General features: G+C 45.8%; 1 protein-coding gene across 1 annotated transcript in view; it reads right to left on the bottom strand.

Annotated features, from left to right (window-relative positions):
• Positions 1 to 17,890, bottom strand: part of MFSD2A (MFSD2 lysolipid transporter A, lysophospholipid) — a 188,188-nt gene that overhangs the window by 5,924 nt on the left and 164,374 nt on the right. The window contains exons 12-14 of the mRNA XM_078783177.1: positions 15,424 to 15,536; positions 15,190 to 15,333; positions 6,903 to 7,079 (exon numbers count right to left, since the gene is read on the bottom strand). Of these exons, the coding sequence (XP_078639303.1) occupies positions 6,903 to 7,079; positions 15,190 to 15,333; positions 15,424 to 15,536 (434 nt within the window). The remainder of the gene's footprint in view (positions 1 to 6,902; positions 7,080 to 15,189; positions 15,334 to 15,423; positions 15,537 to 17,890) is intronic.

Raw genomic sequence — 17,890 nt, 5'->3', positions numbered from 1 at the left:
GTGGCTGCCTGGAACGTTCTTACTCAAAGAGAGGATGATCACCTGTCTCTGCTTTCATCTGAGCTCCAACGTTTGAACATCAATGTTGTAGCCCTTTTCTAAGGTTCGGAGGCTGGATAGTAGTGAGATCATGGTGGGTGGTTACACCTACTACTGGTCTGGTCGCTTTGACGGTTACCATGCCCAGGGAATTGCTATAGCTGTGTCCAATAAGCTGACTCCCATGAAAGTCTAGGTAAGATCGGTCAACGAACGTATTACGAGACTGATGCCACGCTCGAGTCTGTGGTTGATCAGTGCCCCAGGAGAGATACTCTACTAGTCTTGGGGGATTTCAATGCATCGACTGGCACTGACAGGGATTGCTATGAGGCATGTGTTGGTCCCCATGGATCCTGGACTATGAACCAGAATAGCACGAAGTTCCTCGGCTTTGCAAGAAGTCATGGACCTAGGGTGGCTGGCTCATGGTTTTAGCACCCACAGCCTCATTGCTGGACTTGGTATTCCAATGCTGGTGGTGTGGCGAAGGAGATTGACCATGTGCTCATTGATGGTCGAGGGCAGATGCTCCAGAACTGTTGGGTCTACTGGAGTGCTCAGTTCCTCAACACTGACCACAGGCTTGTTGTAGCAATTCTAACGTTGCAGCTCAAATCCAAGAGAATGCTACCATCCCAGCCTCGGCTGGATGTGGGCAAGCTCAAGGAAGATAGGGCAGCTGAGGAGTTTGCGAGCAGGTTGAGTGGGGGTTTTGGGCGGTCTGGATGCTTCGCAGGATCCTGAGGAGTTGTGGAGTGCCTTCAAGACCACAATCCTTGATGTTGCCGGTGGCTGTCTTGGAACTCACCGTCAGGCGAAGAAGAACTTTGTCTCTCAGGAGACGCTCGATACCATCGACCAGAGTCGCAGGGCCAGGCTCGATGGCAGAGCTGAACTGTTCCAGGAGCTGAGGCATAAAACTGTATGCTCGCTGAGGGCGAACAAGGAGGCCGATGTGCGAGGAATCTGTGAAAGCGTAGAGCATCACTTGTGGACATGTGATTCTCATCATGCTTAGAGGAATCCGTGCATTGCATTGCTATAAGCCTGTCCCTAGGTGTACTGCAGGTAGAACAAAGGGTGGTGGCCTCTTGACAGAGGAGTCTGAAGTGAAGGCCCGCTTGGCCGGTTACTTTGAAAGGCTTTACCAGGCTGACCCACCGGCTGTTGAGTTGGATGTCAGGGGTGTTGCTCTCCAAAATTCTGACCCCCCAATTAACTGTGAACTTTACATGTGGATTCAATATCCACATGGACTCCACTGACTCCACAATAACCACTGACTTCACTGATTTACTCACCTGCTTTAACCTCACTCAACATGTCAACTTTCCTACCCATAACCATGGTCACATTCTGGACCTTGTCTGCTCTACTGGATTAATTTTGCACCATCTCTCTGGCTCTGACCTCACCCTCTCTGACCACTTAGCCATCACTATGACCATCAACATCCCCACCCCAGCACCAAGGCATTATCGCACGATCAACTTCCGTAAGCTAAACGCTCTTTCACCTACCTCATTCTCATCCACCCTCTCTGAAAAAAATGTCCACTTCTCCCTTCGTTGACCTCCACACCCCTTCTGACCTCACTGACTACTACAACCACACTCTCTCCTCCTGCCTTGACCAGCTTGCGCCTATAAAAACCAAAAGTTTCTTTCACCCATTCTGCTCCCTGGTTTACCCCTGAACTCCGCCTGATGAAAACTCATGCTCGCCAACTTGAAAGACTCCGCAATAAAACAGGTCTCACAATTCACTCCCAAGCCGACAAGGACCACCTACAACACTACAAAGATGCCCCCTCCCGCGCCCGCTCCGCCTACTACTCTCAAATTATCCACTCTGGCTCTGGAAACCCAAAAGCACTCTTCTCTACAATAAACAAACTCCTCAGCCCCCTGGACACCACCACCCAGTCATTCACAGTAGACAACTGCATCTCCTTCCTTTCATTCTTCCAAAGCAAAATTGACAACATCTACAGCAGCTTAACCACCACCGCACCTGCTCCCCCTCAAACCACCTGCCCCCCCTTATCCTGCCAACCCCTGTCTCAGTTCTCCCCAGTCTCCCCTACTGACCTCTCTGAACTCCTCATAGGAATGAAAACTGCCACCTGCACTCTTGACCCCATCCCCTCCAGCTTTGTCAAGGCCTCCCTTCCTGCTCTCTCTCCACTTACCACTGCAACAATAAACTGCTCCCTGTCTACAGGCATCGTCCCACCATCCCTCAAAATTGCTGCTGTTACCCCCATTCTGAAAAAACCTTGACTCAACCCTGACACCCTAAACAACTTCAGACCCATCTCCAACCTACCCTTTGTCAAAACTTTTGGAACGCGCTGTAGCCACTCAACTCAAACATCACCTCTCTGCCAATAACCTGCATGAAACATTCCAATCCGGATTCCGCTCCAACCACAGTAATGAAACTGCTCTCCTCAAAATCACCAACGGCCTTCTCCTCTCCTCCGACGCTGGCAACCTCAACATTCTCATCCTCCTCGACCTCAACGCCGCCTTTGACACCATCAATCACACCATCCTCCTCACCCGATTTGAAACCACCTTTAACATTACCGGCACTGCCCTCTCTTGGATCAAATCATACCTCTCTGACAGACGCCAGTTCATCTCCATCAATAACTGCAAATCCCCCTATGCTCCCCTCCCCCAAGGTGTCCCCCAAGGTTCAGTTATTGGCCCCCTCCTCTTCATCCTGTACCTGTCCCCCCTTGGTCACTTAATCCGCCGTCATGGTCTCCAATTCCACTGCTTCACCGATGACATCCAGCTTTTCATCTCCACCAAGTCCATCTCCACCGCCACCCACTCTATCCTGACAAACTGCATAACTGAAATAAAATCCTGGCTTCAAATCAACTTCCTCAAACTTAACTACGATAAATCTGAAATAATCATCATTGGCCCAAAAACGCTCACCAAATCCACCCATAACTTTGCCCTCAACATCGACGGTTTCCCAGTATCCACCTCCCCTCACATCCGGAATCTTGGCATCATCTTTGACCAAACCCTCTCCTTCGACAAATACACGAAACAGATCACAAAGACAGCCTTCTTTCACCTGAAAAACAACGCCCGCCTCCGTCCATCCCTCTCCTCCACGGCTGCAGAAACCCTCATCCACGCCTTCATCACCTCCCGTCTGGACTACTGCAACAGCCTCCTCTATGGTTCACCCTGAATAATCACCAATAAACTCCAATACATTCAGAACTCCGCTGCCCGTCTACTCACCCATTCCCGGACCCCTGACCACATCACCCCCGTCCTTTATAAGCTTCACTGGCTCCCCATCCCCCAGAGAATCCAGTACAAAATCCTTCTCTTGACCTACAAAGCCCTCCATAACCTGGCCCCATCCTACCTGACTGACTTCCTCTCCAGACACACTCCCACCCACAACCTCCGCTCTGCTGGTACCAACCTCCTGACTCCCCCCCCCCCCCCATCCGGACCAAATTCAGATCCTGGGGGGACAGGGCCTTCTCCATCGTTGCTCCCACCCTCTGGAACTCACTACCTCACACCATCAGAGACTCCTCCTCACTCACCACATTCAAAACATCACTCAAGACCCACCTGTTCAACACTGCATTCAACATTTAACCCACAGCATTTAACCCCTGACTATCTCTTCTCCTTCTCCTTCTCCTTCCTTTTGCTTTGATTATTTACCTATTGATTTTTGTCTTTTTGCACTTGTTTTTTGTACTCTGTCAAAGCGCCTTTGGGCTTCTTGAAAAGCGCTATATAAAATAAATGTATTGTTATTATTATTATTTACTTGTGGAAACACAGGCGGTGGTGAACCGGCTGAAAGAGGGCAAAGCTCCTGGGATTTGTGCCATCCATGCTGAGCTTCTCAAGGCTGGTCGAAATGCTGTACTTGTCACTGCACGCAGTTCTGTGCTCTGTTTGGAGCACAGGCATCATCCCAACCGACTGGAAGAGGGGCCTTGTTGTCCCCCTCTGGAAGGGGAAGAGTGATCACCAGGACTGCAACAACTACCAAGGGGTTACGCTACTCTCGGTGCCAGACAAGGTCTTTGCTTGGATCATTCTTGAGAGGGTTCGCCGACATCTGCTCGAGCACTAGCGACCAGAGCAGTCGGGCTTTACACCAAAGAGGTCAACGATTGACCATATCCTTGCACTTGGGGTCCTCATCGAACGCAAGCGAGAGTTTCACCAGGGACTGCTTTGCAGCCTATGTTGATCTCCGCAAAGCGTTCAATTCGGTGAATCGGAATTGCCCTCTGGAGAATTCTTGGTCTTCGTGGGGTGCCACCAACACTGATCAATCTGATCTCTGAACTATACTCTGGTACTGAGAGTGCTGTGAGGTGTGGTGGCTCCATCTCTGACTTATTTCCAGTTGTGACTTGAGTTCGGCAGGGGTGTGTACTGGCTCCCAAAATCTTCAGCGCTTGTATGGACTGGATTCTGGGGAGGATGTTGGGAGATCAGGCTGTGGTGCATCGTTTGGGAGTGTCAATATCTCTGACCTTGATTTCGCAGATTATGCAGTCATCTTTGCGGAGACGCTGGATATTCTTACGGGGGCCCTCCAGGCACTGAATGAGGAGGCCGAGCCGCTGGGATTATGGATTTCCTGGGACAAAACCAAGATCCAGGCTTTCAATGACATCTTGGATGCTGCTTTCTTGTCTGTGCCCGTTTGTGGCGAAGATGTTGAGGTCACGAAGAGATTCACTTATCTTGGCAGTGTTATTCATGTCTCCGCATGTTGTGAGCCAGAGGTTTATAGATATCTGGGTCGAGCCTGGGGAGTTATGGATTCACTGGATCATGGGGTGTGTCGCTGTTGGTATCTATGCAGGAGGACGAAAGTCAGTCTTTAAGTCCTTGGTGCTTCCAGTCTTGCTCTATGTATGTGAAACCTGGACCCTTACCAAGGGCTAGAGAATGAGACTTAACTCCTTTGGAACCAAGTCTCTTCGGAAAATCCTTGGCTATCACTGGTCGGACTTTGTGTCCAACGAGCGGTTGCTGAGAGATACTCAGATGAGATTTGTTACCTGTATGGTCAGTGAGCGTCAGCTGAGGCTGTATGGACATATGGCTCGTTTTCCAGGCACTGATCCAGCAACGCGTTGCTCCGGCACATGCTCCCATAGCTGACGTGACCTGACCTTTCATGCACGTATTGGTGCCGTTTCATGTTTATAGGTACGTGATGGTGGCTGCATTCATTAGCCGTTGCTATTACATTACTTTGACTTGAATCGACAATTCAGGCCTTTGAAATGGAGACTCAAGGAAATATGAAATAAACAGCCATCCAGCATGCCGGTCTGGCAAGATAAGCGATGTATAATAAGGACACATCTGCTTTGCTGCTGTTTTATTAATATGTATATATTTTTTTTAAATACGTTATTTTAATTTTTTTTAGCTGTACAGCTTTACTCTTTCTCAGTAAATTATTCTTTACTCTTTCTTTTAACGGATCAATTAGTCAGTTAAAGCTGCAAAATAAAGGGAATGTAATTACTACATTTACCAGTTGTTGTTGTTTAACGTAACATAAATACTCTTGGAGAAATATTTAACTTGTGTTGGACTAAATAATGTTTTTTGTAATGACTTGGTAGATTTTCACGTTTTCACATGCACACAATCGATGAACGTAGCGTGTATACGTTTAGCAAAATACATTGATATGCACAGGCCTAATGAATTCTGCATCAAAACAAATCATTTCTTCAACTCTTGATTTTAAATCTCCCTCAAACGACAATCCTGATGGTGACCAAAGCAACCCAACTTTTGTGCATTTAAGAAATTACCCTGAGGAAAAGGAGGAGATACATAAATATCTAAAAAGAAGACTGCATAAGATGCAAAGGCACAATCACTGCAAAAAAACAACAACTAGAATGGGCAATCAGAAATTGCAAACCCTCACCAGGACTTGCAAATCAGACATTGCAAAATTTTGCATGGTTTTGTGTGGTGTGCATACGATGGATTGACAACGTAGGTTTATCGGCATCTACACAACAAAAGACTTGGAGAACTTTCTCAGCTCGCCGAATGGGCACCTGCTCGTACTACAAACTCCTGGCTATGGGGGATGGGATTGGGGAGCTTGAGAGTGGGGGAGGGGGAGGGGGAATGGTGCAAGGCCCGAGTGTTACACAAACCTCCCAGCGGATCGCTACCAGTGAATGGGCTGTGTATCTGCATTAGGTTCTTCTGAACACCCATGAAAATGCCACAATTCTGGGGCTTGTGAATGTACAGGGTAAGCTTAATTACCGCTAATCATGTTCGGAAGAGGGGGGCTCTTTGGAAGCCTTGAAGGCTGTTGTAAATATATTGTCTGTTTGTTTCTAGGGCCACAAGATAAAAAATTATTCTTGATTTTTGCATCTATTGGTAAAAGTTGGACCGTCCGTCCGTCCATGTGTGTGTGTGTGTGTGTGTGTGTGTTTTGGTGTGGTGCGGTCCATCCATGGCTGAAGCTAGAATGTACCACCAGTAAATGGTATAAATGCATCACCTCTCAAGGATATTTCTCGTAATGTATTCCAATATTCTCACGAGTCCGATTTACATTCAGGAACAGAACAATTATGGTTAAACATTATGAAGTTTCCACTCTTTTGGCTAAATGCTGAAAAATAAGTTTAAAAGACTAACTGAATTACAGATTTCACACTAGTAACGGCAAGTTAAAAGTGCCTGTCGAGCAGAACTGAGTCACTGTAAACACAGCACATGAGCAAAAGGCCTTTTAGCATTCATACGTCATTTTGAAAGTTGTGTATTGCCACCACCATCCCAACCTGAACGTACTTAAGTTGTTCCAGCCCTTTGACGATCTCTCTTCTTCTCTGCTCATTAATAGGATACAACCTGAAGAGCAGTAGACCCAGCAATATGAGCGCGATGGGCACTGGAGACACGAGCATCTTTAACGTAAATGCCACACTCTCTGGCTGATGACATGACCCCATCTTGTATCCGGCAAAACTGCAAAGAAAATTCGGTAATGCAGGGAGAACAACGGGAGGTCGTTAGATCCACTTCCAGATATCCACCATTGTATTAGGAATAACCAAACAGAACAACTATAAATGTCAACAAAACAAATAATGATGAAACACAATGAAGTCACATATTGTTATGTGGTGGACAGTTAAGTAAAAAAATTAATATATGGCAATCACATCGAATTGGCCAGTTTGTCAGAATTGTAGTAAATCATGCGTTTCCACTGTACAATATCATACTACATTCTTTCAATAAAAGCTTGAAAATATTTCATTTAATTTGTAGTTCAGCTTTCATTATCCAGCTTCTCATTTTATGAGATAAAATGTATTTTCATTCACTTAAATAAAGAAATAAAAACGAGGTGGGAAATGTAACAGATATTTATTAGAAACAAAGCAAAAAAAAAAAAAAAAAATGTATACATGATAGAGGCTCATGGAAGAGCTAGAGCAGAATGGAAGGGAACAAATTGGAAGAGGTGGGAAGTGGGAGGACACGTGGGGGTGAACAAGCTGCACATTTCCCGACCGGTGTTGAAATAAGATGGTGGCAGCAATTTGTAATTTGTTCAGGATGCTGGCGATAATTTGTTAAGATTCTTCTTCGTTAAAGATACCTGAGATCTTAATCGGTCACAAACAACTAATGCTGGCAGACGGATCCTCCTGCTTAACATTATTTCGGTGGACGACACGACATTGCTGCATGGCCCTGAATGCAAAACAAAAAGGTTTCTGTTTTCTCGCTGGGTCAATATTCAAAGGAAAAACTGGAAATTTGAGATGGAAGCTGGGTGGTTTAACAGGGGAAGGAAAAAAATAATCAGGTTTTGGATGGGGGTAATCTGAGATGGTGGTGAACAGCTGGCTTGGAGATCTGGAGGAAAGGATGAGATCAAAGAGAATGTGAAAGTTGGTTCCACAGGTGGAAAAAGAGGAAGAGATGAGTGGTGGTGAGCACTTTCACTACAAGATATTTGGACTTTCACTAGAAGGGGTTGCTGGTGGACTGCCCTCTGCGGATAACTGAGGGGGAGAGAACACAGAGAGGGCAGAGGGTGCAAGACCAGAAAGGAGGCGGAAGAAGACAGAGAGATCACCAACCTGTCTGTGATGGCAAAGTGATGGGTCCATCGACTCAACTTCGTCGCAGGAGATTCAAATAGTCTTGAAGGCATTGGTTTCTATGGTGTCAAGCTGAAAAAGATGCGAGGCAGAGGCAGCAGTACTGTATCAAGCTGTGGATAAAGGTCTTGTAGGTGGATGGGGGTTCAGGTGTGCCAAGGAAGGACTTTGCATGACGGAGGATACTCAGTTGGCGACAGGCTTTGGAGGTCACCTTTGAAATGTGGTTTGGCCAAGAAATATCATGGCTAATAAAGAAACCAGAGAAGTTGAGGGACTGAACTTCTTTGAGAGCGTCGTTAAAAAGGTATGTGGGAGGGTTTACAGAAAGAGAGAGAGAGAGAGACAGAGATTTTATGAAGGTCTGAGGAGAGGGAAGAGTCCATGGCAGAGAGTGGAGACATAAGCAAAGTGACAGAGGATTTTCCAGAGCCAGAGAGAATGTTGATGAAGATTAGGAATAGGACTGGGCCAAGAATGCTGCCTTGAGTGCACTCCAGCCTTGACGGGAGGAGATGAAAGGATTCTGTTGAGAACCATATGTTGGCTATGAGCGTAGAGGAAATCAGCAATCCAAGGCCTTGCCGGCAGAGTTTGGACAGCAAGGAGGAATGCCAGACTGTATTGAAAGCACAATATATGTCCAGAGAGATGGCCATTGAGGGAATCCATACATTGTTGGGAGAGTAGAAGCAGAATGCCCAAGGCAGAGTGACCAGGTCTGAAACCAAACTGATGATACGAGATGAGGTCATTGGAGAAAAAGGATTTTGTGTCTACTGCGATGATGGATTCCACGACCTTGCTTTATGATTGCAAGTAAGCTAATCGGTCTGCAGTGGATCGGTATTTGCACCTTTTTCTGTAATGCAGTGATGTTGGCTGATTTCCAAGCAGATGGAATACGACCTAGGGCAAATGTTAGGGTGAAACGATCAAAGAGAGGAAGTGCAAGAGTAGCAGAACAGATATTTAGGACACGTGAGCTGATGCCGTCCGGACCAGTTGCACAATCAGGGGCGAGGGATGCAAGAAAATGTTACTCCTCAGGTGCAAAAGACACAGAATCCAGGAGCAGTTGGGTTCGACTGGGTAGGGTGGGTACAGAGAGAGATGGGTTGGGGACAATATTTGGAAGCAAACACAGAATTGAGGCATTTGGCTTTCTCATGAGGTGAGTCGGCTGTAGTGCCATTTGAAGAGAGGGAAGGGATGGAGACAGAACATACTCCAGATACAGACTTAACAAGGCACCACCAGGTTTTAGAGGAGGGAGCAAAGTCTGAAAGTTGAATATTGAGGTTGGACCATGAAGTTCTTTTCTGGCTCTCCTGAGAATGGGCACATTTGTTGAGGGCTTTGTGGAATGATCTGTGGTCATCTTCAGTCGGATTTGCCTTCCAGGAGGAAATGCAAGTTGTTTCAAGGCAATTGCCTTACCACAGGATTCAGTGTACCATGGGTGGGAGGATGGGTATGATGAATGCACATGAGATGGGATGAATCTGTGCACAAGGGAGAGCAGGATTCTGTGAAAGAATTCCCAGGTTAAGTTAATTTCAGGGGCAGTGCATATAGGAGACTAGTCCTGAAGAAAGATGGCTCCTTGCATTCCCTGCCAATCTACCCAAGTGAAATACCAAAATCATCTGGTGCTGAGGCTGTTCTCTGAGAGGACGTTGACCTTAAGATGCACATGATCATAATGAACCAATTGAAGCAGAGGAAGAGCATGGGACATTGGCAGGGAAGTTGGTCTAACCAAATCCAGAGGAAGGATTTGCCATTGACAGAAATCTTGGTCGGAAAGTTCACAGATTGAGTCAGTCCCATGGTCTCACACAAATTCTTTTCTCAAGTGCCCAAGGCCGGTGAGCGAGAGAGGTACCCACACCCAGCCAATTCGCATGGTGACAATTGAAATCACCACATATGAGGAAGAGAGAGTTGGGATAAGTGGTTAAAGTTGGTTCAGGTCAGGAGACAGAGACAGAGACAGAGAGAGAGAGACAGAGAGAGAGAGAGAGACAGAGAGACAGAGAGAGAGAGAGAGACAGAGAGAGACAGAGAGAGGGAGAGAGAGGGGGAGAGAGGGAGAGAGAGGGGGAGAGAGGGGGAGAGAGGGGGAGAGAGGGGGAGAGAGGGGGAGAGAGGGGGAGAAAGGGGGAGAGAGGTGGTAGATGGGACAGAGAGAGGGAGAGGGAGAGAGGGGGGGAGAGAGAGAGAGAGAGAGAGATGTAGATGTAGATGGAGTCATCATTGTTTAGAGGACGGCACAACACGCAGACAAACATAAGGTGGGAGCATAGGCTGCATGGCTGGGGCGAAGCTGGGAGGTTGCATGGCAGGGGTGGGACCTGTGAGGATGCGGGACCTGTGAGGATGCGGGCCTGGCCTGGGTTGAAGTTGAAAGGCTGCAGGATTAGGAAGAAGCTGGGAGGTTGCACTGCGGGAGTGGGAGTGTGAGGGGTGGGGGGGGAGGAGAGGGCTGGGAGGATGCAGGTTGAGTGAGGGGGGGGGCGATTGGGAGTGGGAGAGGCGAGATTGGGCAGGACGAGGAGGAAGTTGACAGGCGGTGTGACGAGAGGAAAACAAATGTGGGAGGGAGGAAAAGTACTGACATGTAGGGGTTTGACACTATGAATGGACATGAAAGGGAATCGATTGTCGTGTGCACACAAACTCTGCAAAATGGTCTTCTCAGGATAAGCAAACTGGATATACGGTGATAGACTTCATGATTTGGGTGGTATTGTTTTCTGTTGAAGGCATGGTGGAAAATTGGGCTACAGGTATGAGAGGAAGGTGGATGAACTTTTTTTCTTTTTTTTTGTATACTGAATCGAGGCTCGTGAAAGAGCTAACATTTTTTCCACAAACAAATCAACAAGACAAACAAAACATAGAAAAAGAGGGAGCGGAAGACAAGATGGGGAGAGGAGGGGAAGCACACAAACACAACACCTGAGAGCAGGGAGAAGCGTGGGAGGGAGAGGGCCTGGGGGGAGGAGGCGTGGGAAGGGGGGGGGGGGGGAGAGGTATAAAACACAAGGAGACCAAGGACTTCCAGGACAGAAGTTAGTATTTCAAAAAAGTGTAGGATTTGGGGTGAAATTAGCGAGGGTAGAAAAGATCAAGGTTTTGGATGGGGGAAGATAAGAGATGGTGATGAACAGCTGTTTTAAAGACCTGGAGGGTGGAGTGGGATTGAAGAGAGTGAGGGAGTTTGTTCCAGAGGCGGGAGAAAAGAGGAATGAAGGAGTGAAGGTGAGCAGAGAGTCTGGATTTTGGCAGTTTAACCATAAGAGGGTTGCAGGCAGATCTTGTGCGACCTGTAGGAATATTTGGGGGACAGAGCCCAGAGAGAGCTGGGGGGGGCAAGGCCAGAGAGGAGTCGGTAGAAGACGGAAAGACCACCAACCTGCCTGCGGTGAGTGAGTGAAAGGCCCTTGGCGGGAGATTCCAAAGCTTCATCGCGGGAGATTCCAATGATTCTGAACCCTTTGGTTTCAACAGCGTGAAGACGAGCTAGGTGTGAGGCAGGAGCACCAGCCCAGAGGGAAGAGCAGTATTCCATTGAGCTGCGGATGAAAGCCTTGTATGTGGTGAGGAGCTCAGGTGTGCCAAGGAAGGACTTCGCACGACGGAGGATGCCCAGTTGGCGACTTGCTTTGGAGGCCAGATTTGAAATGTGGTTTTCCCAGGAAAGATCATGGCAGATAGTGAGACCCAAAAGCTTGAGTGACAGAACTTCTTCGAGAGGATTATTCAGAAAGTGGATGGGAGGGTTGTCCAGTCGGTCTTTTCGGAGAGACATCGTAAGAGTGTGAGATTTGTCAGGATTGAAAGACATGTTCCACTTGTTTGCCCAGTCTGTGATTTTGTCCAGGTCTGCAGAGAGTGAGGAGGCTGCAGACTGCCAATGTGAGGGATGAGGAATGGAGCGACAGAGAGTAGAGTCGTCGGCAAAGAGATAGAGAGGATTTTCAAGAGAGTCAGAGAGATCATTGATGAAGACCAGAAAAAGCACAGGGCCCAGGACACTGCCTTGGGGAACTCCAGCCTGAACGGGAAGAGGAGATGAGAGAAACCCATTCAGGGCCACACGTTGACTACGACTTGAGAGGAAGTCCGCCAGCCATGCGTGGAGATTTCCATGGATACCAAAGGAGGAGAGTTTGGTGAGCAGAGCGGGGTGCCAGACCGTATCGAAGGCACGTGATATGTCAAGGGAAACAGCTCTAATTTCCTGTTTGGCATTGAGGACCTCCATCCATTGTTGAGAAAGCAGAAGCAGCATGTCCAGAGTAGAGTGACCAGGTCTGAAACCAAATTGATGGTCAGAGATCAAGCCATTGAAGAGGAAAGATTTCATATCTGAAGCAATTATGGATTCCATGACTTTGCTGATAATAGGGAGAAGGCTGATTGGTCTGTAGTTGCGAGGATCTGTTTTTGCACCTTTTTGTGCAAAGCGGTGATGTTGGCTGATTTCCAAGCATAAGGCAGATGACCTTGAGCAAAAGAGAGGGTGAAGAGAACAGAGAGAGGGAGTGAAAGAGCGGAAGAACATGATTTTAGGACCCGTGGGCTGATGCCATCAGGACCAGTTGCAGAATCAGAGTCGAGGGTTGACAGAAACTTTTCCACCTTGTCAGGAGGAAAGGACACAGAGTCCAGGAGCAGCTGGGTACGCCTGGGTACGGTGGGTACAGAGAGGGATGGGTTTGGGACACAAGATTTAGAGGCAAACACAGAGTTGAGGCATTCAGCTTTTTCACGTGCGGAGTCAGCCGTGTAGCCGTTTGAGGTGAGGGAGGTGATGGAGGGGGAACAAACACCAGAAACAGATTTGACCAGACGCCACCAGGATTTGGAAGAGGAAGACAGATAAGAGAGTTCGGTCTTGAGAACGGAGAGATATAGTTTCCTGGCTCTCTTGAGGGTGGACACACACTTGTTTCGGGCTTTGTGAAAGGAAATGATTTCCTTCCGTTGGATTTGCTTTCCAGGAGACGAAAGCAAGTTGTTTCTGGGCAACAGCCTCACCACAAGATTCCGTGTACCATGGACGGGAGGAAGGGTATGACAACTGAAGACGAGATGGGATAAATCTGTGCATGAGAGAGAGCAATTTACTTTGGAAGAATTCCCAGGATGAGTTGATGTCAGAGGCGGTAGAGATGGGAGACCAGTCCAGATGATTGATGGCTGCTTGAAGACCGTGCCAGTTGGCCTGAGTGAAATGCCAGACTTGTCGACGCTGAGGAGGCTCTCTGAGAAAGGTCAGAGAGATGTCCACTTTGACAAGCACATGATCAGATGAGCCGATTGGAGCAGAAGAAGAGCAGTGGACATTTTCAGGGAACGTTTAGTTGTGAAAAGGTTTTGGGAAATAAGCATTGTGAAAAAGACAAAGAAAACACTTTGATGAAGAAGAAGAAGAAGAAGAAGAAGAAGAAGAATGAATCTGTTGTTCCTGGTGGAGTGGAGTGGACAAGCAAGACATTTTAAAATACATTTTTTGAAGCGTTTTTTAATGTTATTAAGATCTTTTAAAGGAAGAGCTGTTTAAATCAGTGAATATTCAGTTTGGGGTTATTGAGAAGGAGAAGGGACAGGGAATGAAGGAGTAACTGTGCATGGCAGATCGAGTTTGTTTTTTTTCTCGTGTGAAGAAGAGTTTTGTTGTTTGTATTTTTTATTTTTTTTTGGAGTGAAAATAGGAAAAGGATCAAGTTGAGCAATCAGAAGTAACTATATCCGGGATAAAAGGAGTGCAAACAAAGCACATGCGGTCAAAAACGGAGTAAAAGCAACAAGCCGGCTAGCCCAACCCTACACAAGTAGGCCAAATTTGACAATTCAACACAACAAGGTATGATTTGGTACAGAAAATTGGACAAAAGCATAAAGAGCAACACAGGAATGAAAATAAAACAGTAAAACACAGCGTATCTGGTCGAGGAAACTACTTTTTTGAGCTCGAGAGAAGAGCTGTGGAACCAGCAACACACATGGAGCTACCCAGAACAGGAAGTTTATATTGAAGTCATGGTGTCAGTTTACCATTTAGAAATGATAATATTGTTAATCATCTACCAAAGTAAAGAATTCTATTGCTCCATGAGTGACCTCAAACATCGACGTGTAAGTTGACCAGCCAGATAGTCAGAACAGGAATGACAAATCAAATCAATTGACGCAAATCATCAAATGAATTCCATAATGCACGAGGCCAAACTGTGGAAGCAGTTTCCACAAATAGAGTCGCTGTACCAATCAATGCAGCTGCAGTACTAACGCTCAAGCGTTTGGATAAAGGCCTCAGAAAGAGTTGGCTGTTGAGCATCTTTGAAAGGAAATTTCATCACAGACGTTTCGCGGAAAGTTTTGTGTCTGGGTGGAAGGCAAGGACAATCTCATTGGCTGGAAATCTTAAAGACATGACGATGACGATGCCGACTACGACTACTACGACTTCTATGGTATCGGCTCAAAATAATCTCAGCTTCTTGTGGGGTTGGCCACAGCTCATACATCATGTACTCCTGGTTTAGGTCTCTCACGGATCGGCTAGCCAGGCCTGATTTTGACTGAAGGCGACTTTGGTAGGAATTTACAAAAAAAAAATTCAGTGTACGCTGACGATTTACCTACTCCGTGTAACAAACAATGTACGATCTTTAACATAAACCAACGAATGCAAGCAGACAGGTTCTGAGCTCAAGTACATCCAAGGGGCGATGCACCTTGTGATGCAACGTACCTGCAAAGTGCCAATGCGACAATACCAATCAAACTCGGCCTAGACAACCTCTGCTTCCATCCTTGTGGGCAAAACCCATCGAGAAACAACATACAATTCACAGAAATGTCAGTGAAGGGTGTTGCATGTTGGTAAGATCGAGGGTGCACAGTTATGTATACAAAGTTTTATCAAGAAGACACAAGATACTCACTCAAGGCTCAGCGTTGAGATGCCCAGAGAAATCCCGGAAGCAAACTTGAGGAAGAAAACGTAGAAGGAATAAAATATGGCTTCATGACCCATGTATTCAGGATATTTCAGGATGAAGTCATCCACAACATCTGGCAGCATCGACCTGCCACGACAAACCACGGTCAGAAACAAAAATTGGAGATGGTTGTTGTCGTTTTGGCATGGCAGAATTTGGCTCATGTTTTCTGCTCACCAGGGTAGCAAAAATGCAGCTGACACACTGAATCCAGAAGACATTGCGATGAAGTAGAGCATTGTGAGGTTGGATGGAATGATGATAATCAATACCAGAAATGGAATGGCCCACTGGTGACGAAGGAGGCCGATACAAGCGGTACATGCACATGAAAGGTAGAGGGAGGTGGAGGAGAAATAAAGTTGTGCATTAGTGCATTTTGAATAAAGCCGTACACTGTCCTATTCCGGAGAATGAATAGTTTAAAAAATAAAAATAAAAGGATGTACCGGTAATGATGTTTACATATAGTTTTGGATTGGAATGCTTAAACTGTTAACGGCAATGGTAGCACATTTCAATTTTGTAAAACGATAAAAATAAATAAAATAAAATAAATAATAAACAATAATAAAAATAAACGATACTTTGTAAAACGATAAATAAACGATAAAACAATATTAATCTTAATTGGGCAATATTATTTCATCATTTTTACCTCCACCACCAAAAGTGGATGGAGGTTATGTTTTCACCACGGTCTGTCTTTGTTTGTTTGTCTGTGAACAAGATGTCTCAAAAAGTTGCGGACGGATTTGGACAAAATTTGGCAGACATGTAGTGTTTGTGACACAGACGAAATGATTAGATTTTGGTGAATATCCGGATTCGAAACCGGCTACGAGAATCTTAAGTGATTCTTCACCATTGGGAGATAGGGCCAAAAACTATATATAGCAGGATATCTCAAAAAGTTGTGGACGAATTTGGACGAAACTTAGTGGACAGGTTGGGTGTGTGACAAGGAAGAATTGGTTCAATTTTGGTGAAGATCTGAGTGTGGATTCAGATACGAGAATTATTTAATTTATAAGTGATTCTACACAATTGATAGATCGGGCGAAAAGCGATATATAGCATTATATTTTAAAACGTTATGGACGAGTTATGACTAAACTTGGTGGACGAGTTGGTTAGGTGACAAGAACAAGCTGATTAGATTTTGTTTCAGGTCCGAATCCAGATCCGGCCAATCGGTGGGATACAATACAAACTGTTCAGACTGGCGGAGGAATGTGCTCTACCGAGTGCCATTCTAGATAGATAATGCTTTATTTCTTGAAAGTGTATCCTGGAGGAATACTCCAGTGGTCATCAAAACTTGTATTGGGAGGTCATCTATTTATTACATATGCAAATATGGTGGAAGTTTTGACCACAACCTCTCCCTCAATGTTCAAAAATATTTCTCTACCTTTTGCCGTCAATATATTCCCCCTTCTCTCTGCATTCCTCCCAACACTCCCAACATTCAATTCGCCTCCTTTCATATTTTCTTTTCTTCATTTTCTCTTCTTTTTTTTCCTCCACCAATACAGCCTCACCCTGGTGTGTAAATAATAAACAGATGGTCCCTTGTACAAAATATGGTATTGGAGAAGTCGTTGAGTTTCACAGCAACATGTCAGAGTTTTCTTTTCTTTATGCTTTGTTTGTGGAGACGACAATCTGCCAACAAACGATAAATATATTGTAATTTTCCTTTTGCTGTTATGTTTGCAGACAAAAGATTTCATAGATCTGCCATTAGGCATGCTTTGACAGTATTTCATCGAAATGTAAATATTTGTATCATCGGTCTATTTGATTTGGAAGTTATGATGTACAGGGCCTTCAGAAAGTAATCACACACCATGACTTTTTCACATTTTGTTGCGTTACAGCCTGAATTTAAAATGAATTAAATTGAGATGTTTTAATAATAATAATAATAATTAATAATAATAATAATAATTCATTTATTTTGTATAGCGCTTTTCCAGAAGTCCAAAGGCGCTTTGACAGAGTGGAAAACATAATGCATAACAATACATGAAAACAACAATTGCAAAAAGACAAGAATCAAGAAAACAAACAGCAGCGATATACGGCATATATATAAGACAAGAATCAAAAAGACAAGACAAGAATCAATAGGGAAATATTTAAAGCAAAAGGAGGGAGAAGGAGAAGAGATAGTCAGGGGTTAAATGCTGTGGGTTGAATGTTGAATGCAGCGTTGAACAGGTGGGTCTTTAGTGATGTTTTGAATGTGGTGAGTGAGGAGGAGTCTCTGATGGTGTGAGGTAGTGAGTTCCAGAGGGTGGGAGCAGCGATGGAGAAGGCCCTGTCCCCCCAGGATCTGAATTTGGTCCGGATGGAGGGGGTCAGGAGGTTGGTACCAGCAGAGCGGAGGTTGCGGGTGGGAGTGTGTCTGGAGAGGAGGTCAGCCAGGTAGGATGGGGCCAGGTTATGGAGGGCTTTGTATGTCAAGAGGAGGATTTTGTACTGGATTCTCTGGGGGATGGGGAGCCAGTGAAGCTTGTAAAGGACGGGGGTGATGTGGTCACGGGTCCGGGAATGAGTGAGTAGACGGGCAGCGGAGTTCTGAATGTATTGGAGTTTATTGGTGATTTTTGAGGGTGAACCATAGAGGAGGCTATTG

Source organism: Myxine glutinosa, chromosome 8 (genome assembly GCF_964187855.1).
Source record: "Myxine glutinosa chromosome 8, kmMyxGlut1.1, whole genome shotgun sequence".
In the NCBI taxonomy this organism is placed as follows: domain Eukaryota; kingdom Metazoa; phylum Chordata; class Myxini; order Myxiniformes; family Myxinidae; genus Myxine; species Myxine glutinosa.
The sequence above is the reverse complement of the archived record's forward strand: the minus strand, read 5'-3'. Positions and strand labels throughout refer to the sequence as shown.